The 25,403-nt window shown below is 38.5% G+C and overlaps 3 protein-coding genes across 16 annotated transcripts; 2 read left to right on the plus strand and 1 right to left on the minus strand.

Moving 5' to 3' along the window:
- Window positions 1–4,989: 4,989 nt before the first annotated feature.
- LOC103706718 (trihelix transcription factor ENAP1) lies at window positions 4,990–12,678 on the minus strand. 8 transcript variants are annotated; one of them, XR_016398842.1, is made up of 4 exons: window positions 11,382–12,677; window positions 11,086–11,190; window positions 9,749–9,917; window positions 5,510–5,876 (listed from the first exon to the last, which is right to left on the minus strand). XR_016398842.1 is itself a non-coding variant. In XM_039133007.3 (3 exons), the coding sequence occupies exons 1-2, from the start codon at window positions 12,277–12,279 to the stop codon at window positions 9,796–9,798; spliced, it is 1,020 nt and encodes a 339-aa protein (XP_038988935.3). In that variant the 5' UTR covers window positions 12,280–12,676; the 3' UTR covers window positions 5,510–5,876; window positions 9,749–9,795. The 8 variants fall into 8 exon arrangements, 7 of the variants coding, with proteins under 7 accessions (XP_089784241.1, XP_008789150.4, XP_008789153.4 ...); XM_039133007.3 differs by lacking the exon at window positions 11,086–11,190 and having other exon boundaries at window positions 11,382–12,676; XM_089928115.1 differs by lacking the exons at window positions 5,510–5,876; window positions 9,749–9,917; window positions 11,086–11,190 and adding an exon at window positions 4,990–5,459 and having other exon boundaries at window positions 11,382–12,678.
- A 103-nt stretch (window positions 12,679–12,781) lies between these two features.
- On the plus strand, window positions 12,782–17,796 carry LOC120112900 (uncharacterized). Of its 2 annotated transcripts, none has more exons than XM_039133011.3 (3): window positions 12,782–12,942; window positions 15,293–15,406; window positions 17,361–17,708. In XM_039133011.3, the coding sequence occupies exons 1-3, from the start codon at window positions 12,901–12,903 to the stop codon at window positions 17,481–17,483; spliced, it is 279 nt and encodes a 92-aa protein (XP_038988939.3). In that variant the 5' UTR covers window positions 12,782–12,900; the 3' UTR covers window positions 17,484–17,708. The 2 variants fall into 2 exon arrangements, with proteins under 2 accessions (XP_038988939.3, XP_088570069.2); XM_088713943.2 differs by lacking the exon at window positions 12,782–12,942 and adding an exon at window positions 12,965–13,312 and having other exon boundaries at window positions 17,361–17,796.
- Window positions 17,797–20,128: 2,332 nt separating this feature from the next.
- Window positions 20,129–25,403, plus strand: LOC103706717 (SAGA-associated factor-like protein). 6 transcript variants are annotated; one of them, XM_088713940.2, is made up of 6 exons: window positions 20,129–20,325; window positions 20,454–20,501; window positions 20,658–20,797; window positions 20,934–21,239; window positions 21,569–21,761; window positions 24,950–25,403. In XM_088713940.2, exons 3-5 carry the CDS (start codon window positions 20,756–20,758, stop codon window positions 21,746–21,748), a joined length of 528 nt encoding a protein of 175 aa, XP_088570066.1. In that variant the 5' UTR covers window positions 20,129–20,325; window positions 20,454–20,501; window positions 20,658–20,755; the 3' UTR covers window positions 21,749–21,761; window positions 24,950–25,403. The 6 variants fall into 6 exon arrangements, with proteins under 6 accessions (XP_088570066.1, XP_008789147.1, XP_026660317.1 ...); XM_008790925.6 differs by lacking the exon at window positions 24,950–25,403 and adding an exon at window positions 22,565–22,808; XM_026804516.4 differs by lacking the exon at window positions 24,950–25,403 and adding an exon at window positions 22,565–22,808 and having other exon boundaries at window positions 20,173–20,325; window positions 20,458–20,501.

Raw genomic sequence — 25,403 nt, forward strand, 5'->3', positions numbered from 1 at the left:
AGGAGGAGAAGAAAGAAGAAAAATTTTCCGAAAGAAGAAAAGAAAAAAGGAAAGGAAAAAGAAAAGAAAGAAAAAGAAAAAGGAAAAAAAGAAATAAAAAAAGAAAAGAAAAATAAACAAATAAATAAATAAATGCATAAATATATATATATATATAAATGAATGAATAAATAAATAAACAATTAATATAATAAATAAATATATTTCAATAAAATAAAATAATAAAATAAATAAATAAAAATTAAATAAATAAATAATGATCCGACACTCTTTCGGCGCCGCCGACCTCGCGGGAGAAGAAGAAAGGAGGGAGGAGAAGAAAGAAGAAAGAAGAAGAAGCTTCGGAAAGAACAGAAGAAAAAAGATAAGAAAAGAAAAAGAAAAAAATAAAAAAATAAAACGGAATAAAAGAAGAAAAAATAAATAAATAAATGCATAAATATATATATGAATGAACGAATAAATAAAAAAATAATTAAGATAATAAATAAATATATTTCAATGAAATAAAAATAATAAATAAATAAATAACTAAATAAATAAATGACGATCCTGCACTCTTCCGGCGCCATCGGCCTTGCGAGAGGAGAAGAAAGGAGGGAGGAGAAGAAAGAAGAAAGAAGAAGAAACTTCGGAAAGAAGAGAAGAAAAAAGAAAAGAAAAAAAGAAATAAAAAAAAAAGAAATATATATATATATATGAATGAATGAATAAATAAATAAATAATATAATAAATAAATATATTTTAATGAAATAAAATAATAAATAAATAACAATCCAACACTCTTCCGACGCCGGAAGAAAAGAAAAAAAAGAAAAGGAAAGAAAAGAAAAAGAAAAAAAAATAAAGTTAACTCATCATTGCAATAATATAGCATGACACATATTTAAGTAAGCTTGGCACGCAGTTAATCAATGTTTGAACACATAATTTAGCCTGGCATATAGTTAAGTAAGCTTGGAACATACTTAATCTAGCCTAACACAAGTTAAATCATCTCATAAATATAGTTAAGTCTTCTCTGCACATATTTAAATTTTCTCTGCACACAGTTAATCAATATCACACAGTTAAATCTTTTCGGCACACAGTTAAGTAAGCTTGGAATATACTTAATCTAGCATGGCACACAGTTTAATCATCTCATAATATAGTTAAGTCTTCTCTGCATATAGTTAAATCTTCTTTGTACATAGATTAGTCTTCTTTGTACACAGTTAAATCTTCTTTGAATATAGTCTTCTCTGCACACAGTTAAGTCTTCTTTGCACAGTTAAATTTTCTATGCACACAGTTAAGTCTTTTCTGTGCACACAATTAAATCTTCGTTGCACACAATTAAGTTAAGAATTAACTACTCAAAAAAAGAGTTAACTGATTTCAAACTTTTTGCAATATTAAGTCATCTTAACTTAATTATGTGCAAAGAAGATTTAACTGTGTGCAGAGAAGACTTAATTATATTCCAAGATGATTTAACTGTGCGCCAGGCTAGATTAAGTATGTTTCAAACTTATTTAACTGTGTGCCAGGCTAGATTAAATGTTCAAACATTGATTAACTGCGTACCAAGTTTACTTAAATGTATGCTATGCTATATCATTGCAATGGTGAGTTAACTTTATTTTTCTTTATTTTTCTTTTTTTCTTTTCTTTCCCTTTTTTTTCTTCCGGCGCCGATCGTTATTTATTTATTTATTTAGTTATTTATTTTTTTATTTTTTTATTTCATTGAAATATATTTATTTATTATCTTATTTATTTATTTATTTATTCGTTCATTCATATATATATATATATATATATTTTTCTTTTTCTTCTTTTTTTCTTTTTTGTACTTTTTTTTCTTTTTTTTCTTTTCTTCTTTCCGAAGCTTCTTATTCTTTCTTCTTTCTTCTCGGAAGAGTGCCAGATCGTTATTTATTTATTATTTTATTTTATTCAAATATATTTATTTATTATCTTATTTATTTATTCGTTCATTCATATATATATATTTATTTATGCATTTATTTATTTATTTATTCATTTATTCTTCTTTTATTCCTTTTTTTCTTTTTTTTCTTTTTTTTCTTCTCTTCTTCCCGAAGCCTCTTCTTCTTTCTTCTCCTCCCGCGAGGCCAGCGGCGCCGAAAGAGTGTCGAAACATTATTTATTTATTTAGTTATTTTATTTATTATTTTATTTTATTAAAATATATTTATTTATTATCTTAATTGTTTATTTATTGATTCATTCATATATATATATATATATATATGTATTTATTTATTTATTTTTCTTTCTTTTCCTTTTCTTTTCTCTTTTCTTCTCTTCTTCCTGAAGCTTCTTCTTTCTTCTTTCTTCTTTCTTCTCCTCCCTCCTTTCTTCTCCTCCTGCGAGGCCGGTGGTGGCTCGGCGACGTGGCCAGTGAAGCGTAGCCGAGACTCTTTCTTCTCTGGATTCTTTCGCGGGCAGCGACGGTGGGGAAGAAGTGCGGGTGGAGGGCGAAGGCAAGGGAGGCGGCGGCGGAGACAGCGGTGGAGAGGGAGTCACACTTGGCTTGGAGGTCGAAGGTCTGGTAGGCGGTGGCCGAGTGGGCGGAGGCTGCGGAGAGGAGGGCAAAGGTGAGGGAAGCAAGGAGGAAGAGGAGGTCGGGAGTGAGAGGGTGCGGCCGTGCGGGAGGAGGAGGGTGGCGGCGGCGAGGAGGAGGAAGATGAGTGTGACTGCAGACTGGAAGGCGCCGAGGCGGTGGACAGGGAAGCGGCCGTCGGCCGCCGGCCGCGGCGTGGGATAGGAAGGCGTAATGGGGGAAGAAGAAGGTAAGTTTCAATTTGGGAAGAAGAAACCGAGTATTTATGAGGGAGGGGTATTTTTATCTCATAGAAAAAAAAAGAAATATTCTTAAGGATCGGAAATTAAATTTACTGAAATTGTTGGTCTAGTCGTTACGAGACTACTCAATAGGAATTTATTGTTATAGTGGAGTCTTCTAGAGCGTGGGGGATTAATTTCCCCTTTTTTTTTCTTTAAATCACTGTAGATTTTGTGCTCCCGTGGTCCACAATGTCAAATGGATAACCGAACGATCCGTTCAACCGCAAGATCTTATACCATTGAATGTGGGAACCCAAAAGTCGAGGCCATCAATTAACGGCCATCTCCTCTTTTCAGTTTTCAATGCAACTCTCGGTGCCCCTCGATAACTCTAAGTCGGTCTCCTACTCGGAAGTGGATTATATCTTGGCTAATTTCCTATTCCCCCTACTCTTTAAATTGCTACTCCTACTTATATTAGGATTTAGGAAAACTGTCTTTAAACGCGTCCTATATATTCTCTCCACCATAGCCTTCGGTAGGCAACCCTCCTTTCTTCTCCTCCTTTGTTCGTCGACCACTCTTCCTTCTGTAGGCAACCCTTCTTTCTTCTCCTCCTTTGTTCGTCGACCACTCTCCTTCTGTAGGTAACCCGTCTTTCTTCCCCTTCTTTGTTCGTCGACCACTCTCTCCTTGGTCATCATGCAGCTCCACCGACGTCAAGAAACCACTCTCGACCTCTCGGTGACTCGATTCAGAGACCATGTCGACCGAATACTGAGGAACACGATGGCGCTCAAAGTCCTGTTGAAGGAGACACGCCGGACGTTCCTGTGCTTTGAGGACGGATACAAGATCCTGAAGACCGTGACTGAGGTTCCTACTACCGAGAAGCTGGAGGCTTTCAGTCTCGACGGCTTCCTATCGCTTGAGCTGTCGTCCAAAGCCGTCGCTAGCGTTCTCCGTGGACCGTTTTCCGATGACTGGAAAGAACGCTACTTTGAGGGGGTCATATCGTATCTCGCTCATGCACATGCGAAGGATGCAGTAGCCTCTCCACTCGACACGGTGGCTCTGAAGGCAGAGTTTGAGGTGATGACAGATATCCTGGAGCCTAGCGAGAAGTGTATGGTGTGTCTGGCGGAGTTCCAGCCGAGCGAGGTGGTGGAGCGCAAGCCGTGCGGCCATACATACCATGAGGTTTGCATGAAATACTACATCAAGCATAATATAGATTGCCCGACGTGCTACTACGATGATCCTGCGTCTTCATCAAAGTCAAACTTCGCCCCGTGGGAATATACTAGTAAGGTGTCTCGTGATTTTCTCGACACTGACGATGTTGAGACTGAAGAGGAGAGTTCTGAAGAGCCCACTGAGATGTGTTGAAAAAATAATTTGTAATTTTTTGGAAGCTGAAGAATCATGGATTAGTCTTCAATGTATCTGGAAGCTGAAGAATCAAGTGGAAGAACCAAGAAGAGAACTGTAGTATGTGACTGTGTTTAATTACATTATTTAAGCATGTTAGTTTCAGCTTCTTTTTTTTTCTGAGTAGTATGAGTAGAGAAGTAAGTTGTAGTTTGAGCCATGGCGCCTGCCTCCTTAATGTTAATAGCAAATAAAATCAGTTACATGACTTTAAGGTAATTGTGAACCAGGCAATGTCTTTATTGATATAGGAGAGTTCAACATGCGGTGGCTTTACCAAGCCAATCAGTTGGAATGCAGCTTCAACTCCCCGTAATTGCTAATAACCTGCACCAGCTTGGCTGGAAGTCCAAGCATTGATGGGATCTAATCTGTCTGTGAAAATGAGTTCGGTCAGAGTCCAGTGGCTGATTTGTTTAGGTTGGGCAATACAGCCAGTGATCGGCTTCGTTGCCTCGGTCTCAGGACACTCTTTATCTAAAAATTTTGGCTCCTATGGTACGATCCTGTTATCTAAAAATTTTGGCTCCTATAATACGATCCTGTCATGCTGTATGCCTGTTGATTCTACAAGCTTTTGACGAATAACAGAAGCTTCCTAGAGACCATGGCGACCTTTCCACAGATTATTTCATTTGTGTCAATATAGAGATGGTCACCAAGCTTAGATCCCACGGTATATACATATGCGCCTGCGTCGTTGCTACGTTGCTTCTATACCAGCCATCTTGCTCTAGGATTCTACCGACATCCTTAAAGAGTTTAGTCAAATATTTTGTGACTAATAACTGAAAATTCTCTATTGTTGAGTACATAATTAGTACCCGCTCAGGGACACAGCTCAAAGACCGAAAATTTTACATTAGAGATAACAAACTAAGATGTATAAAATTTGCTGATAGGCAACTGACATTCTGTTGATGCCACCTTCTGTTTGGTTTCCACATATTGCTATATTGCTGCTGATTGGCTCGCCAGTGCTGTCCGGACCAGTGTTCTATATTGGTTATTACTGCTTGATTTCGTAGCCTGCTTTGAGGTTTGGCAAGGTTGAAAGGAAAGATGTTCTAGAACAGATTACAAACCAATGGGCCATCGAACTTGCAGGAAAAGGCAGGCTGTGATATGCTCATCATCTCTGATGGATTGATCTTCCAAAAGAAGAGGGGCAGGTCAAGCATTTCAGGATCATTTTTTTTTTTGGATACCATCAAGTTCCAGAAGGTGCACCCTGTGATGAGTCATTATTGCCACCTTACAATAAATAAGGAAACAAAATGGTGAGGAAAGGAAAAATAAAGACAATTGTTCTTGGCAGTGCAGAGCAGCATGCATCCGTTTAATATATGACACCTGCGGATCCACATCAAAATTTGTTGCACAGATTCAATACTATGAATAATGAATGCAACGCCGCTGATGTTTTATGGTAAATTACACCAAGAAATAATGCATAGATGATATACTAATTGACATGGCTAAACAATCTTCTGTAACCAACATAAATCTGATGGACACCTGCTGCTTTAAGATTGCTGCAGAGTACTAGCTAAGTCAGCTACCACAACAGCATTATCAATATCAAATTATCAATTCATTAGCTGGCACTGCAAACAGGGAGCTCGAACTCTCCACTATAGCCTTTTACCTGAAAAAGGCGAGTCAGAATGATGCTTGACATGATCCCAATTTGACCGACCAAAATGTTTCATAGCAGAGATGATCATAAAAGATAATAGTAAGTTAACAACATTGCACAAAGCAATCTATGAGATAATTCAGGGGCATGTTACGAATACAGGACACATGATCGTGCATCAGGAAAAATCCGTACACAGCAAGCCAATTACAGATATTCGATAGTTTTCAAGAAAAAATAACCATAATTGCATTCGATAATATTAAAAAAGAATAAATCACAAAAACCTCCTAGAGGTTTACGTTATTACACTTACGTCCAATAGTTTGTCAAACCTACACTTACCACCAAGTTAAATTAACGGCGTTAATGAAACTATTTACCTCATGTAAAAAGTCAAAATTTCCTTTAGATGGGAAGGAGGATGACCTATTTGCTTGTATCTTTTGAACAACTATTAAGGTTATTTTAGTCATTTTTGATTTTTTTTTTTCTGATGTGATATTCGGATCCCATTTAAGGTAAGTTATAGGTTTAAGTGCTAGATAAAAATAAACATCAAGGAGATAATCGTAAGTTTTCCAAACTATTGAATGTAAGTGTAATTTACTCCGTAATCTCAGTGGGGTTTTGTAATTTACTCAATAAAAAAAACTAGTGGATAGTAAAGATGGCATCCGTTCACTCTTTCATATCACAAAGCTTCTGCTGGTAGCATTGCTACCTAAAGATCCCTAAGATATCATCCATAAACCTTTTAAGGCACCATTTCATCAGAAGCGAAATGCTGATTGATGGTACTGAAAGGTGCAGCTAATTAAGATTTTCAGAATAAATATAGGCTATAATATTAGGCACACTGGTAAACACTACTATGGACAAGACCTGATGGTTAAGGTAGTTAATGCTCTCTTATCACTAAAAAACCTGCCACACATTCAGTGATTTCAGTACCAAATTGAGTGAGATCCATCCGGCTTATACAGAACTTTTTCTGGAGCAACTGAAGGCATCTCTATCCCCTTGATGAATCCTGATAAGTTTTTCTTTCTCTCTATCAGCTCTAATGCTTGGTGTTACAGGGAGAGTACTTGACATTCCAAACCTTTTTTTATAGGACAACTGTTTCACCTGATTTGAAACAGTATCTGCCCATTCACATATCACATTAGAAGAAAAGCATTTGAGATATAAATTTATTAGCACAGGAAAAAGAAGCCTATCTAAGAACAGTTTTGCCACCTAACAATCAATTTAATTGTTCCAACTTAACCACTGCATGCTACAGACATACAGTATCGAGAGATGTTCAATCATCTATTTCAGTGTACGTCGGACATGAAGTGGTCCAACCTCCTATTCCTCGTGTCACTCAAATTTTAACACCATCAAGCTATACTTACTATTGCTACACTGAACCAAACACTGCATTTAATGCAAGCACGAAAATGCATGCATGCACACAAAGAGAGAGAGAGAGAGAGAGAGAACAAACCAAGGTGTGCCGTCTCAACATTGGGCCCCATACCGGTGCTACCCTGTTACTGTGTCAATACACTGAGTACGAAGGCTAGTTTGGCATACCGAGTGTCGGTACATCTCCGGCACCATGTATCGGTTCGGTACCGATGTGATACGATACACTCTGTACTGTCTGGTTTGATACTGTTTAGCATACCTTGGAACAAATCATATTTTTCTCGCAAGGTGTTAGAACATTTTGCTACAAAAACACACCACGCGAATGCACACACGTGCACACATAGAAAGAGATGTTTTTCTTGTAAGGGATTATAACATTTTTCCTGAATGTATCAAGAAAATAAGGCCCGAGGAAGAGAGAGAGAGAGAGAGAGAGAGAGAGTGACCATGAAGGTTGTTTTCAAAAAATAAAAGTCCATGGTAGCTGCTGATGTCTTGGAAGACATCAGACAAAACACAGGAATCAGCCTACTCAGATTAGCTCAAGTGATTCATGCTGCATGTGCAGATTAAAAAATCAGTAAAGCAGCAGGAACAAGGTAAATGCCAACATAGATATTGAATGAGCACGATGCCTCTGAGACAGGCAAGCAGAAGATTCTATTGAAGACTGGCAAGGAAAGAAGTGATGACAAAACTGATAGCGACAGATCTTAGCCGGCGGACTTATCAGCAATTAATAGCGACAGCAGCGATATGGTCAGTTTAATGTAGACTTGATCTAAGGAATACAATTATAGTCTATGGAGGATCTCAAGGAGAGAGATAGCAGTTGCGTGCAGAAATGCACTCATTCATGTCAGCGAAGCAGCCCATCCCCAACCATAGCAGGGCTTGGTAGACTGGAGAAGGAATCCCCGATAGGCACCCAGTCAACATGCCAAGACAAAGCCACTGTAACAAGGATTGATGCCCATCCTAGAAGAAAATATGTAACGGGTGTCCCACAGTCCCAGCATATTGGCATGTGAAAGTCAAAAAAATGTGCTGCACAAACTATTTAAAAATTTCTAACCTGATAGAATTGTATAGAATAGAAATACTCTACTTTTGAACTGGAAAAGGAAAAAATAGTATAAGCAGTACGGTACTCTAAAACAAGGCACCAATTTTAACAAAGATGATGCTTACACAAGCCCTATAAGCTGATCTAGGATTGCAGTTGCAGTCCTAGCCACAGATCAGCTATATACTTAATATCAAATACACAAAACAGCAGCGACACTAGGCCCAATTTAACTTGCTGGCCAAAGGTGTAGATTCAAAAACTTGGACCAAATTAGGCTGACTGGCTGAGTCCAGATAAGCACATTGTGCTAGAGCAAACTAAATTGGGCAGCCAAGTACATCAAGCCATTGCTGGAATATAGAGTATATTTTTACCCCTATGCACATTATCCTGAGGTTGATCTTTTACCCTACAAAGAAGAATAAGCAGAATATGCTCGATAGTCGTGCATCAAAACTATCCCACTCTCCAATCACTACCCTTACCCAAACAAAGAATAGAACTTGAGATCAAAGAAGTGTTAATAAGGAATTCCATGAGCAAGAAAGGATATTTATGTTATTTTTCTCAACTTTAATTAGGACAATTACATAATACATGAGCAGGATATACTTACTAATATGCAAAGAATTCCTAATTGACATAGGAAAAGAAAGCTAAATTTCCAACAACCATATGCTGCTATAGATCTGGTAACAATAGGGAAGCCCATCAGACAACAACAAGAATGCTCAATGAAGGCAGATTATCCCCCTCATAATATAAAAAACTAAAAATGTATCAGAACCACTATATTAAGGAAACTTAGCAAACTCACTAAACACAACTTGTAAACTCTTGATTCTTCCACATTAAGTAGTTGTTCACAAGCAAAGGACCCGTGTGCTGCAGAGGAGGGGGAAAGAAAAGTGGGAAAGGAGAGGAAGATGGTAAGTTAACATGGATTGTCACATGGGATTTTGAAGCAAAGAAGGCCTCCTGTTTGTCAACCCCAGAATTCTAATTGCCTTAGTAAGTTACTTTCCTAGATTAGAAATGTCTTTTCTATTGATTTGCCTTACTAGTATAAAGAGATTACAAATTCAAAATACATTATAGAAGGTCTCAAGTACAGGAAGAGCCAGATCTTATACAATCCGACATTCCAACAATTATTTCCTTTACTTTGTTGGTCATCCTTGATCAACCAATTTGGCCACATTGGAGCAACAAATATAAGACATAGAACTATAACGGCATAGGAGCACCACAACAGAGATTGTTAGACACCCTAGAGATAGGATGCTGATAAAAAATGCTCAAAATTGTAAAAAGTAAGCAGCAAAAAAATGAGGAAAATTAGAAAATGGTCCTTAAAAGGAAAACAGGAAAGCAAAAATGGCAATCTCACCATGTTCACAGCTTCACATAAAAGAGCAGAAAATTATAACAATTGGTTTAGATCATCAATTCATCTGTTACAGTATGGTTCATCCAGGAAGACCCAACAAAAGGTGATATATATATTTTACACTCCACATTGTTTTCTTCTCTTGATAGACTCAAAAGAAGCGTATATCCTGCAGTAGAAATGACTTACTGACTTAGCAAACAATATTTTGAAAGGAGGGAAAGAAACTTGACCAGCTAAATGATGGAAATCTTGAAACCATTTATGGCAGGCACTACAGAAAAATTCAACGGAGGACCAACAATAAGGTAAAATTCAATGGTATGTTTACTGAAAGGATGACAAGAGAGACAGCCTATTGCCTCATGTGTGATTCCCAAAAAAAGTGGACTGCTTTATTGTGGTTGTCCACGACTATTATTTTAATCTCTATGTGCTTAAACAAGGATATTGTATTACAGTGATATATGAGCGAGTTCTAGGCATACACCTTGACTGCAATCTACGGTTTCATGCCCTAACACCACCCTAAAATTTAGCAATATACCTATTTTGAAACATCCAGCAATTTATTGTTGTTGACTATGACGATCGGTGTCTTATCTTAACCAAATTATAGTGTCTTCTGAAAGATCATCATGAGCAGCTTTGAACAAGAGTCGAATAGGCGAAAAAAGCTTCATATATGGGTCTTTTGCTCAGTTTCTTCATCATAGTGAGCGAAATGATAATGAAATAACTGCTATTTGACGACTCTTAACGATGAGTTCCCATTACAAGTGTTTCATTAACCATTCTACCCTCAAGACAGTTTAGCCATTTTATTCTTACTCTGCATGAAAACACTCTCCCATATCCATATGCAAACCATGCCAAACAACCAAACCTAATTACCCTAAACCTTTTTCCCTCCTATCTAATGTAAGATATTTTCTTTTTGTCCATTACAGCCTCTTTCATCTATATTTAGTCTCAGGTTACATTTAGTGTGTGAACTCTCCTTCAGGGGTAAATTCAGCTGATATTTCAGTTCTTGCATCCTTATATTTTAGCGCAGTGGTAGATTTTTTTCTTATGAATATATAATTATATGTCTTGAAGCTAAAAAAAGTTGTTTGGAGAATAGTTATATCTCACAGAAGCAAAAAACATCCTTTTCCTCTTCAATTTTCAAATGTAAATAGAACAACAGCAGATCGAATAAAACTGAGGAGTCTAATAAATTGCAAGGCATGCTACTTGAATTGAAATATAAAGTTAATTTATTAAATTAAAAGGCATCAATTTAAGGGTTGGGGGGGGGGGGGGGGGGGTGCTTGGTGCCATGGTAAGCTTACTTCATTATGACTTGGGTGTCCCAGGTTTAGAACACAGAAACAACCTCTCTATATATAGAGAGGTAAGGAACCCATCGCCGAAGCCTCTTGCTCTGGGATGCCCTTCTTAAAAGGCATTCAATTTAAATATCAGAATTGCTCTACTCCATAGATGCAACTATTGTTCACCAACGCAAAAATTCAGACAATGAAAGACAAGAAACCGAGAACAAACCAAAATCAAAGGAAAAAAAGATCATGGTGACAAAAATTAAAGAGAAAAGTTCAAGGGCGAACTAAAAGTGTCAGCTGCTCACCAGATCCCGACGCATGCTTGGGCCGCTTCATCTTGTCGAGCTCAAGCTGAGCATCCATGAACATCTGCATCCGCTGGAACTCAATGTCCTTCGCAAACTCCATCCGCTGCTTTTCCAGCTCCATCATCTGCTGATGCTTTGATCTCTCCACCCTCTCATAAACCTCTGCAAACTTCACAATGGCCCTCGCCAACTCCCCAAAAGCCCCTTCCTCCCCACCACCACCGCCCAAACTCGCCCAACTCCTCCGCCGCTTTTTTCTTGCAGCCCCAACATCAAACATCCCATTGTCGTCATCCTCCTCGTTTTCATCGTCATCATCCTCCTCATCATTATCATCCCCGACCCGGCCAAATTCTCCACGGGAACTCTCCGAGGACCCCGGCGAGTTCGTCGACCCGTCCGAGCAGACGGCAGCATTAGGGTTAGGGTTCCGGGGCTTGATGGTAAAGGTAAGGGAAGGGTGCCGGCGGGAATTGGGTTGGGGGTAGTGGGGTTTGATGAAGGGGACGCAGGAAGGATTCGGGTTCTTGATAGATGGAGCAGAGTTGGGCCCGATGAGGAGGTCAAGGCGCGAGAACAAGGGCCACTGCGACAGCCCGGGCTTCGATTTCTCGAGCTTATACTTCTTCTTGAGGGTATCGATCCGATTCTTGCACTGGACGTCCGTCTTCCGGGGCTTGCCGAGAACCTCCTGCCGGTCGTTCACGGCATCGGCGACCTCCTTCCAGTCCTTCTGCCGGAGGTTCCCCCGGCTCAGCTGGAGGTACCGGTCCCCCCACGCCTCTATCAGCGCCTCCGACGCTCCCTCGCTCCAGCAGTCCTCCCTCCCTCCGGCGCCACCGGCGTGCGTCGGCGGCGTAGGGTGGTGGCGGTACCCCTGAGGACCGGGATCCATGAATCGATCGGAACCCGCCGGCGACAGTAAGGATTAGGGTTAGGGTTTCGAGATGAGAAGGGGGAATGGTGGTGGGGAAGTTTTTTTAGGAGACGCCGGGATCAGGGGGATAAGAAAGCGGGGCAGTCCCCACCGGGTCGGTGAGGAGGGGCGCGGAGAGCCGTCGGCCGCGCATCTGTCCACCCCCGACGGTAACGTCACCGTGCAACCAACTTAGCGTGAGAGATTGCTGACCGCGGACGGAGTCTAACCGGGGGGCGGTGACCCTACTCAGATCTCGGGAACCGGGAGTGAAAGAAGGCGTTCCAGTGTTCTTTAAGAGAACTATAACATAACTGATCCTGTTACAATATGCGGGTAATATTGGCGCCACGTACACGGCTTCCGGGAACTCGGACTTGCACTTTTGGGGAGAGCGGGTCAAGACACAATGGTTCATGAGAACAGCAGAACGCATGTCAAGGCGCGTGACCGGACTGCGGCGAGGGAAAGGGATCGCGAAGGGGCGTTAAGTTGTCGCTTACATTTATCATAGATTAGCCGGGTGCTGAAGCTGCGGAGAAGACGGGGAAACAGGGGTGAGAGAGAGAGAGAGAGGGGGTGGAGAGGGGCAAGGAGGAGATGGGGCGGACACCGAGGTCGATCGTGGAGGATGATTACGAGGTAAAATCTGAATTGCTTTAGGCTTTAGATCCCTGATTTGGACGGAATAGTTCGATCAAGATTGGTGTTTGTTGTTGTCTTGGACCATAAATGGGAAGAGCTTTCCTTTGAATAGAAGATTTACTGTAATAGAAGTATAAATAAGTTTTCTTTTCATAGCATGGAATTCTATTAATTCGAGGTTGTGTGTTAAATTGTTATACTTCTTGTGATTATAGATGTGATAGAATATCTAGGGATGCTTATCTTCTGGGTGGTGGTACCTTGTGCTGAAAAAGAAATCGCAGGCTCAACTGTGAGCATACAGTTGCTTCAAGCATCACTAGAACAAGTGCTTCATTTGGAGAGCTGTATTGTCCACACCAAAGTGGTAATAATTGATGCTTGGTTACTAGTAAGCAGGACAATCATGTTTGTTAGAACTCAAACGATTCCTTTTGATAGTAGTATGTGATCCGTGGAAATTTTTGTTGTGTTGCACTCATTATGAGGGATGATGGCTATGTGATTGTTTTGTCTTGGTTTCAGAATTCAAACAGCTGGATATACAGACCTAGAATAGAAGCCAGAACGTTTCTAGATCGTTTGGTTCTTCTAATCTTGATTTTCATGATCTGTACTTTGCAACTAGTTATCAAATTTCTCTCCTTCTACAAACTCCACAATCCTTGGATGGATATAAATCCTTGCAAGTTTTGCTTGGTTGTCACACGATCCATCAACTCATCTGCTTGTCAGCACATGCTTATTGCATTTCCCAAGTGGGAGCAGATCATGACTTCATATCATATAGATTTTCTTGTGGAGAGGATGCGCATTAGGACAAAGGCCATGTAAAGGAGAAATTGTTTGACTATTTTCCCCTAAACAGATATTTGTTTCAAACTTTCAATTGGTCCAATTGCTGAAATGGTTCTGATTCTATCTGTCATCCCTTGCTGACAACAAAATTAGATTGTATAGAATACTTATGGTTTTATTAGTTATCTCTTAATGAAAATACAAAGCTGAAGGCAATATTTCCATGTCACAGTGTGAGTTCCACCTGAGTCTGATTTTATTGTTAGAGAAAACAAATATAGGAGTTGTTCACAACTGTATCTGATTTTATTCTGCAACTTCCTAGTGTAACCTATGGTATGGTTATTGAAAGAAATTAACTACAGTTTAAGCTTGTATAGGAAATGATTGGATGACAAAAATTATTATGGCTCTTCTGGAAATATATTGAAAAATGATATGTTACATTGTTTTTTAAGTGATAGATGAATTATCCACTCTTTTTTACATTAGCTAGGTTCATATGAGGTTCAAACACTTCGCCCTTTCCATGTCTAAAGTAGATGGAAACATGATGATAGAACAATATAGCCTAAATACAATGTTTTAACATGCACCTGCAGTATGAGGGGGATTAAGGGACCACATAGTGCATATACAGTTTGCAGATGTATATGCAGTTACTATTTTTTAACCATTCAAAAATAAATATAATATATTAAATATAATAAGTCCAACAATAATGATATTTTTTTTATGGATGGATAATAACAATATCAATAACAATAACAACTAATAATTAGTACTTATTACTAAGTTTCTAAACAAATAGCAATAGCTATGATATAATCAACATTTTATCACTATTAATACTCGTAGCAGGCCCACCTGAAATCCATATTAAATCTAACCATCAGCTTTAACCTGCTTAACCTTCATAGGTCCATATAAATATATATGTGTGTGTGTGTGTGTGTGTTGGGGTTGGGGTTGGGGGGGGGGGGGGTGTGGAGGGGAAGGGGGGTGCATGTGTCTATGGAATGCGAAGGGCTGCCTTTTAGTCCATATGTGGTATGACTGCATGTGGTACTGCATATAGGCAATGCTGTGCAGATTAGGAACCAAATACACGTGGACTGGTGCATATGTGACAGCATGCACTCGATTTAAAACACTGCCAAAATAACAGTTTGATCATTCTTCATTGAAAAGTTGCTTTGACATTAGACCTTTTTTGGTGATCACAATCTCAATCTCATTGGTTGCCTAGATATTAATCAATGAGTTATAAGAATCCAAGTCTGTTCGACTCTGGTGATACAAGACAGTTTACTTAATTAAAAAGGTGGCATGTTATATCACTGACTTTGAAGTTTATTGAGCTGCCCTTCTGGAAAAACTGATTTTGCTGAGGGCTTGAATAAAGCAAGGTCAAAAATTTTTGGATTGCATTGTTGTACTTAATTTTTTAAAACACTCTTGTATATATTTATCCTTTGCCTGTATATATATCTCAAAATCGAATTATTCAGTGCCCTGTTAGACTAACTAATGTAACATATGAATGCAGACTGAACAACAAAAGCAAGCTGCTGCTGATGTTCTGTTACAATATTCACAATTTGTCATGGTGTGCATTGGGGAGGGAGTTCGACCAAGTGATCTAAGGTTGCACTTGATGAAGGTATGTACTTATTGTTGTGTTACCTTATCTTTTCCGTACCTTGGCTTCATAGGTGGCATTGAAATTTCATATGGTCCTGCATCATATAATATATGTTGTATCCTGCACAATTACAATGCTGTGTTTTCTGATATTTCTGATATTTAAAGCTTTGTGCATAACAACAAGGATCATGCTTATGGGTCAATAGATTCCAAAGCATATGTTTTTTTCTGAGGTATGTCGATTTATCTATTAAGCACGGTAAAAGTTGCTGAAGCTATAGAAAGACTCAAGCTTTTCTTGGTGTGTCTGGCTCCCGGCAGATAGTCCCTACTCCTCGGAAGGTGGAGACGGTTGACGCATGGCAAAAGACTGGTTATGAAAAGACTTAAAAGAAAATATATTGGAGTTTTAGTAATTTACCCTGGGACTGTTAAGCAATCATTGCTTATGTCATAGGATTTTCCACAATTTCCAATTTAAACTCAATCTTTCTAGCAGTTGTGTCAAACTGCTGATCCACATGCCAAGACTACTAGACAACACTTGATGCCTGCATACGTTTGTCATTTTTGTGGGTCTGGTTTTATTTCATGATTACCTCAGATACTCAATGCGCTTGCTTCAGAATTCAACAAGTGAAAATTACAGATGCTTATAAGGCATTATGGAAGAATCATTACTATGTTGCGAGAGACTTGAGAATTAATGGAAGCAGATGATTTGCTACTAAGAAATATGATATCAGAAAATGCCAGGGCAAGATGTCTGTCCTTGAATTTTCGGGGATGCTGTTTTCACTGGTTGGATTAAATATAGAATAGATCATTGTGCACAACCAAAATCAGAAACATGTGGATCTTATAAATTATATGATGAATTCAGGGATCACATTATTCAGTGCCAATCTGCCAAGGACTTGTCCAAGACACCAAGGCTGCCTTCTGCAGTAGGCTTCTTCCATACATTCTATGGGAACTTGGTACAAGTTTTCCAGTGGCAGTTATTGAATGTAGAACGCTCTGTCGGTTCTGTTGGAAGGGCTTCAGAAGGTCCTGTCGTATTTTATCCCTCAAAACTTTGCAGGTCAAGAAATTCAGCTTTGCAAGGAACAACCTCAGAGGATACGCCGTGTCAAATTCTGTCATGCTTGGGGACTCTCGATCTGTTTGGTTATGTTGATAGAAGCTTCATTTTCTTTCATCTCCGTGAATGTTATCCATATCTTCCATTCCTCATAGGAAGCATCAGTATATGATCATTTGCTGTCTGAGAGCTGTGTGAGGAAATCACAAGTGAACCTTCTTTTATGGTTATAGAACTGGAGCTCGGGGAATGGTTGTGGTCAGGATAATTTTATGATCCACACCAATACAGGACTATAAATTTATCTGAATCCAGATATTGGAGTTTTATATTAAGTAGGATTTAGTGTGCTAGAGAGTTTTAGGGATCTTGAGTAGGCAATAGCCGCTAACATTGGTCTGATACCCACAGATGCAGTCCCTCCACTAGTTGTTCCACCTCCCAGGCCATTCTTCTGGACGGTCTTGTGGAATGTATTTGACGCGTCTTCTAGTGTTTTGTATTTTCTTTCTTTTCCTTAAGTCCCAAGGAATATTGTGTTACGAGTCAGAACACTGAATATATCTGCCATCAGCTGGGCCCAATGGCCATCTTCCTCTACATCTGTTCAATTGTCGTTTATTGTTTCTGCAAATTTAAAATTGTAGTCATCATTTTTATTTCCAGTTAAGTATGGACTTTGGAACAAGAACATAACTATGCCAAAAAAGGGTCCTTATATTATAAAGATGTGCAAAATATTGTCCATCACCTGTCTTATCTTTTAGAAAATAGATATACATAACATTAACAAGTATTAAGGTATTTTAATTCATATCAGGGTTGCTCTCTCTACTGGTTTCTCCTTCTTTCATGTGAACTGATAGAAGAAATTTTTCTTTTGCAGGAAATTTCAGGAATGCCGACCTCGTTGAAGAAAGAACCTTTATCAGCAGTAGCTTCTCCTGATTCCACAGGCGAACCATCATCATCAGGAATATTGAAAGGAGACAAAATTGAAGGCTCCTAATAATCTTGTCATGAAAAATAAGTTATTGGCTCATATTCTGATCAGGCATATAGACTCGGCCTGAATGAGGACATCATCCTCTTAATTCTGTAAACCTCAAGGAGAAAGTTACAAAATGTAGCTTGCACATAATGGATGAAAAAGTTTCCTAATGGATGTCTTCTTGGGTGTAAATATAATGCATTATGTCGATATAAATCATTATGTGTTTTTTTTAGTATATAATTCAATGTGTTATCACTCTTATAAGTAGAAACAGGATGTCATTCAGTGTTGTTATGAAGTTTTATTGGCTAATAAGCTGATTCGGATACATAGTTTGTTGGTAATACTGTATACCGGACCAGGGCATGTAGCTTGGCCCAGTTCATGGTGGTTTGACTTAATTTGAAGTGATTCTGATTCAATTCAATAAAATGGTGGATATATTACATCAAAAGTTTTAATCAATCATTTTTGTCTTGACACTTGGATTGATCATAGTTGGTCACTTTTCGAAAATGGTAGATGTGAGTACTTTCACATTGGGTGGAAGGGAAGTTATTTGGATAAAAGAAAGTTATCACAGGCATGCCAAAGAACTTGTTGGCTGATGAGGAAGAGTGGCAAGTTCGCGTGACTATGCCATCGGCATTTGAATAGCTAAAAAGAGGATAATCGAAAGAAAGATAATTTGAATAATGTAGGTCCAAATGCATTGGCTTTCAAGAATTTTACTACCATCACACCATCCATTTAAAGATAGATTGATCGGGTAGGAATAGATGTAGCGGGGGGCTACGATAGAAGAAATCTGCGTTAATACTACTTCTAAGATAGACTTATATTGATAACCTAAGTGCAGAATAGAGGGAAAATAATGCAAAGATAATTAAAGTTAAAATAGGATTGATTGCTATATTGAATGTTTTCTCTTAGAATATAATCGTTTATTTATGCTAGAAGACAACCTACATATAGCTACTAACTCTTAGCAAAGGTCAACAACTGATCTCCACTTCTGATAGTTCTAGTAATTAATACTAGATGTCCTCCGACTGTTCATATTTGTCAAAACAGCTAGATCCTGTACTACTCATCAGATTGATAATTATATCTAATCAACCTTGTCATTTGCATTCATTCAGCTTGTTCCAAATGAGAACTTTAGTTGTCTCCCTCTAATTGGCCTATAACATTCACTCCCATGCTTCAAGGTGTCTTTGGCTAGTTGTTCAGCTCTTCTTATGCCTCACTTGTTTGCTTAGTTCTATCAAGCATCCCTTTTACTAGTTATTTGGGCAACCATATTGGCTTTGGTCTTGGCTCAAGGCTGGAGGTTCCTATCTATTCCTACTTTAGAGCTGCCACCTATACGGTAATCCATAGGTTTGAGATAGGGTATAAACCAAAGATAATTGTTGCTGCAAACAACTACCAATTTGCATTATAAGAAGGGAAAGAGGCTTCATTTGATTATATACTCTTTCTATAGGGATATTTGACTAGCTTGACATAGATAAAGTGTAACAACTCATGACTTCACCAAAAAATTCTGGTTAAAAAGTATTATTTGGATTTTTTGGTATTGCATAAGTATTCAATATCTATCGTGCATAGTAATGTAGGGCTCAACATATACTCAGTGTAAGTTCTCACATTCTCCCCCTTATTTAAGCCCTAGATAAGAGTTTAAATTCATTCGAGTCCAATCATAAGTACCATAAATTTAATTACAAACATCATAATCGGTCGGTAGTCAACTCAAATAAGTCTGTGCTTTAGTGTCTCTTGGTTCACATGGACCATAGGTTGGGTCCATTTTGATATTATTTGTAACGATTTAGGTTCTCGCCTAAAAAAGGCTAATCAAAAAGTGTTATTTAAGTTCCTTGGTCGTATATGAGTACTTAAGATCTATCTAGCGTATGCTCGAAATGCGACTAAACACATGTTGGCATGAATCATCAAATATAGATTTTATGACTCTTATATATACCACAATAGGCATAGAGAAGATCTTGCATTTCTGATCTTGCTTTAAAGTTCTTTAACAGGCAGTCTTATTTCATCTTGGAGGATAGCTATCAAGCATCACAAAGATTTTGCATCGTCGACTCTTATTGACTAATCCAGTTCTCCAATGTGAAGTCTCATTTCACCTTGAAGGATAGCCATCATGGTATACTCTAATAATTCATCGCATGTATTCCAATAATCTATCTTCAATTTCTTTGCACGTCTAGTTGCTTGTGAGTTATTATTTTTTATCTTATTCCCTTCTTTGTGCTCATTTCACTGAAAATTTTAGGTTTTTTTACCAACTCAAAACTAGACCATTCCCTGATCAACTTAATTCTATCGATCGATCTGCTTGATCTAGGTTGCTAGTGACTAAATCAACCGCTAGTTTAATTTCTTGGGAAATTGGTGTGCTTTAGGGCCATTTAGTGATGCTCCGTCTAAGCTTGATCTAATCCATATCCAAATAATGATTGGACACGGTTCCCAAATGAAAATGGTGACTCCATTTAATAAATTAGACATGGATCACAAAATCAAACTAGAAACTAAGTTGAACTTCTCCAAAATTAGTTTGGAAATCAAGATACAAGTGGATCAAATCTGGACCCAATTTCAAGCCGCAACAGGACATAATCCAGTTTGGGTCGGTTCAGGATTTGCACCTGGAGGCGTCCCAACTCTCCCTGCAACTCTCCAGTGTACGCCGGACCATGCCTCCATTGTCTTGTCCGATGCAACCCTAATCTAGCGGACGGAAAAATTTACGCGTTTCTTTGCCATCTTCGCCTTTCCACGGCGTCTCAACTCGCTCCGAATTTTGTCGAAGCCTCTTAATAAGGTTAAACAAATGAAAGATTCTCGTTCTACAGCGAAATTCCCAATTCCGAACGAATCCCCCCTCTTCCTCTCCCTCGCCGCTTGCTTTCTCGTGTCCATAAAATCCCTAACTTGGTGGTTTCGTCGCAGATAGATCCCAACTCTCGAAGCTCGACGTCCGCCGAGTATAAGGAGAAGGTGAGCTTCGATCTATCCAATCTATTCTTTTAACCACATATACTCTATTCGATTCCATTATTTTAATGCCCGAGGATTCTTTGTGATAAGGATATGGATTTATAATTTCTCTCTAATGGATTAATTATGGAATGCCTTAACTTTGCCCTGGTTTAGAACCAAAGGGATGGATCCAATTATAAATTCGTGACTTGAAGCGAAAACACAGTTCTTCCTCTGTATTCTTGGTGGTAACCGAAACCCCTGATCTAAAAATGGCAGCATCCAATGATGGGAACTCATCCCCTCGATCTCAGGTGAGCTAAAACTGTCGCATTCTTTGCAAAGGATGTTAAAACTTTTGCAAGTGGTCGGCTTTGTGATCAAATTGGATGAGTTTAATCTATTACGATTTTGGTGCTTTGTTTGTGGACCTTGTGGTTTGATGTGCAGCTTGCTTCTCGTTGTTTCGAGGACTTGCTGGATTCCATCATCGTGGATGTGGCGTCAGAGTGCCACCGGATAGCTAGGCTTGGCCTCGACCGTAACCTGGAAGAAGAGGAAGAGGAGCTGAGGCTCTCGGTGCAGGCCCGAGTTGCAGATCCTAGCAGCAGCAGTGAAGCGAATGGTAAGAATATTGTTGATATATTTGGGCAGACGCATCCCGCCATTGCTGATGAGATCTTTGAGTGCATGAACTGCGGGCGGCCAATTGTGGCTGGGCGTTTCGCTCCGCACTTGGAGAAATGCATGGGAAAGGTTGGTTTTCTATGATATGCTGCCCTCCTTTGGCAATTCCCAGGTCATCTCTATGAAACAAAAATATATATATGCTCTTGCATGCTAGTATTCAAACTTTAAATCAAAATATTCGTTCTCTACATATGCCACAATGTTCTCTTAGTGGCTCTTTAGTATAAATATACAGTCATATAAACACAAAATGCACGGCTGCTGTCCAATATTCAGAGTAAGAAAATTCAAATCCATGTAACCATGAATATGATGATGATTCGTTTTTCAGTGGTTTGCTGTCGCTTTTTATTGATGTGTCTTAACCCCTTGTGTTTGTGTCTTCTTCATTTTAGGGTCGAAAGGCTCGAAAGGTTACGAGGAGCAGTACCATTGCAAGGACCAGGCATTCTCGTGGTAGTCCGGTATCGGTCTATGCTCCCTATTCCAATGCCACCAATACCAACAGAGCTCCAAATGGAACCACTGGTGGTGCTGGGGAGGAGTATGCTGACTACACATATGGGGAGCCATGAAGCTTCTGCCAAGGTTTTACTAGATCCTTACTGATTTTATTGTTCACGAAAAATGATTGTTCAACAGGTTCCTTTTTTTTGCATGGTAATGTGCCTCTCTTGCGTCCCCTTTATGCTGGAATAAATTGAGAATTACTGCCATACTGTAATATATAATCTGCACTTTTCCTCAGTTCTCTTAAAATGGAGATGTTTTGTTTTGGTTTCAGCATGGTCACGTGTTTGAGGACAGTCCTCTTTTGGTTGAGTTAATTGCTTATCTCCTATTTTTCTTCCACCTGTTGTTTTAGATAATAAACTCAATTAAAGCCAGTATGATGATTTTCTTAATTCCTAATCTTCTAGTGATCAAAATTGTCAGGTGAGTGGTCTACACAGGGTATGATGGTCTAATATCCTGTTTCTATAGTTGACAAAGTAGTTTAAACCAAAAAAAAAAGGCTTCTTTTGTATAACTTTTAGGAGCTTAACACTCAAATGTGGTTACCACCCTCTTCATCTATCAACAAATCTGAACCCAGTTGGTGAATTATAATATAAGGGATCATCCATTTTAAAAGACTAGTTTGGTGAGTTGATCCTTTTAAGAGATGTTCTTATCAGAAAACTCAGTAATCTTTCGTAGCTCATGTATTAGGTAGTTTGTAGAGGAGAAATTTTCTTAGAAATTCGCATATGCTATTGCTTCTATTATTAAATATTCTGCAGGGAAAATGTTAAAGCAGTAAATCCAGAATAGTATTCATGAATGGTAATAGGCTTGGGTGTTTTTATTTTACCGCATTCTGGAAATAACTTATATACTATTATTGCCAGGTTAGATTGGACTCACAGTCAGATCCAGGAAGCCCAATCTACCAAATATGTTAATGTATCATCTCCTCCTGTGATGATGTTGTAGGAGATTAGATCAAACTTTACATTATCAATATGTAATGGTCTGGATGTCTCTTTCATCTCTGGTCCAGCAGGGGACTTTCTGCCTTGTATAATTCAGAGTTCTGAAAGAATTATGATGCAGCATGTTAATGCAACAAATTCAATTTTTTTTGGAGCAAAATTAGGTTTTCTTTTTTCCCAATTACCTTTGAATTCTAGTTTGCAAAATTAGCCTACTTAGCCTTAATGATTGTCATTACAGTTTCATGGAAAGGTGACAGGATAACCGAAAGTTACGAGTGTTAAATTCATTGTTGCATAGACATATAAGAATTTTTGACAATACAAGCCACCTAGATAGTTGTATGCTTGCAAAACAAATGTAAAGCCACCTAGATATATTTATGCTTGCGAAAAAAAATGCATTTTTAATGTGAAATCCTAGAGCCAGCAGAGTGAACTATGGAATAACTGGTTTAAAGCTTTGTAGTTTGACAAAGTTCCATGTTTACTCTGTTTATAGACCAGGCAAAGTACAGGAGCAATGCCTGCCTAAGCTTCACTCATCAAACTCAAGCGTCACGGCACTTCTGGAGTTTGTCATGGAAATTGCTGAAGTGTGTTGAATTATGTTTAATCAAAATATCCCAGTTGAGGTCACGAACGTCTGCAGGCCTATAACTTACCCTTCTACCTCAGTGATAAGGAAATGCTGAGGTTCCATTTTGGTGGAAGCACTCATACATGAGAGAACTAACTTATAGTAGGAGAAACTTTAGCGGCCAAATAACTTTGAAATTTGTTGTATGTGCTCCCATGGGAAGCCATTTATTCTTGGAGGGCTGTACGAGGGTAAGTTTCCCATATATGAGGCGGATTATGTATGTGAAGCAGATTATTATGGTTTGAGATCATTTGGCGATTATGATAAGTTTGAGGGACTTATAGGGATAATTTGAGACCACCTGACTTGACATTGAGTTTCCCATACCCTAACTTGAAGATAGCCTGGCTTTAAATTTTACACATTTTTTTTATTGGATTAGATTAAGTTGGGTGAGGCTCAATTGGGTCGCACCATATATGAATTTAGTTCTATGCCTACATTGTAATTTTGGTTGGATTTTTGTCACTATGGGTTGGGAGCTTCATGGTAAAATGTGCTTCAAGTAGGTCGGAGAGAACTAAAGAAGTTTTGATTGGGTTAAGGCTGGCTTATGTTGCTAATCCTTCATCTTAAACCAGCTAGACCTTAGATTGGACTCACATTTTCATCCTATGCCAGACTTAGATATAGCTAAATCTGACCCTGACCTTGTGTTTGATTGGATCATGTTTGAGTTAACCCATCCTGAGTTGCCTCTTTTTTTTTTCCTTTTATTTTTTCGCTGAATTAAGAGGGCCAGTGCTAAGCACATGCTATACGAGTGGGAGAATGCATTAATGGCTGTAAACGCATCCAACTAAAACTTCTCTTTCTTTTTATTTTCTGTTTCTCGGTAGATACATCCTTACTTTTGGCTAGTATAATTCTCATAATGAGTGTAGTTTTATACACATGCAGAGAAAACATGTATGTAGAGAAGAGAGAAGATATTATATTGCGCGTCCACATCAATCTAGGCACACTCAATGCGCATGAAAGAAAATGTGAATGGCTTCAGCTGCAGACTGCATCTGATTAAAGTTTACCCCACTTTGGCTAGTGTATTCCTCGTGTATTTCTTAACGTATGGATCTATTTCAATATTCTTCAAGAAAATATGTGTGATGTCAGAATGATTTTAAGGCTATAGAATAGCAGATGTAGAAAATTTATATGGCGTTCTGTATGTGACTTCACTGCAATATATACTTACTAAAGAGGGTTGCATTTAAAAATAGTCACATCAAGCTTGAACAGTCCCGCAGAGACTAGTTCAAACAAAACAGTACACGATAGTAGAAAGGGCATGTCTCAGAAGAGATAAATATGCAAGAATTTTCTATGAAGGGGGTATTTGTGAAAATAAGCTTGAACTAGTCCCAGCATGCTGCATGACGAGATTAGTATAAACTTAATGCAGAATTTTTACAAGCAAATTCTCATATAATGTTGATATTATACATCATTAAGTCCATCATGAGAACCACAGGAACCATTTCACGCATCACAATGCTAGAGTGAGTTTGTTTTTTTTTAAATAAAAAATCATCTAGGAGGGAGAGGAGGAGGAGCAGTGAGATTAAATCATACAAATCTCAGTTTTAAAGACATGAAAAGAAGGTCATTCTGCTTACTGTCTATACCTTTGATGCTGTTCTATTGTTCTGTTTTTATAGCATAACTCCTTTGTGCGGGTCTTCCATGGGCTTCTTCTCCAACATAGGAGCTGAAGATGATATTAGCGTTGCTTTCTCTCTTTATTTTGGATAAAGGAAAGCTTAAAATCAGCTACATCTACACTCTGTCGGTGGATGAACCGGATGTATCAAAAGCCAAAAGACTCCACGGATTCTTTTTATGAAACCCTTTGTACCTTACTTATTAAAAAAAAAAAAAACCTTTGTACCATTCCTCAACGAACCAAATGCTGCGACTTTGTTAAAGTGTAAGAGAAAGGGAAGGGGGCACCAGGAAGTAATAGTAAATACTATAGTATGTATGTATGTGTGTATATATATATATATGTATGGATGTAATGATAGTAAAGGGAAACCTGACTTCTTTGGTCCCTCAACATGATTGCTTTACTGTGAATAATCTTATCTGGCTCCTAAAAGAATTTTGTTTTTA

Source organism: Phoenix dactylifera, chromosome 17, assembly GCF_051530095.1.
Source record: "Phoenix dactylifera cultivar Ajwa chromosome 17, Ajwa_hap1_PhDact_Kaust_v1.1, whole genome shotgun sequence".
In the NCBI taxonomy this organism is placed as follows: Eukaryota; Viridiplantae; Streptophyta; class Magnoliopsida; order Arecales; family Arecaceae; genus Phoenix; species Phoenix dactylifera.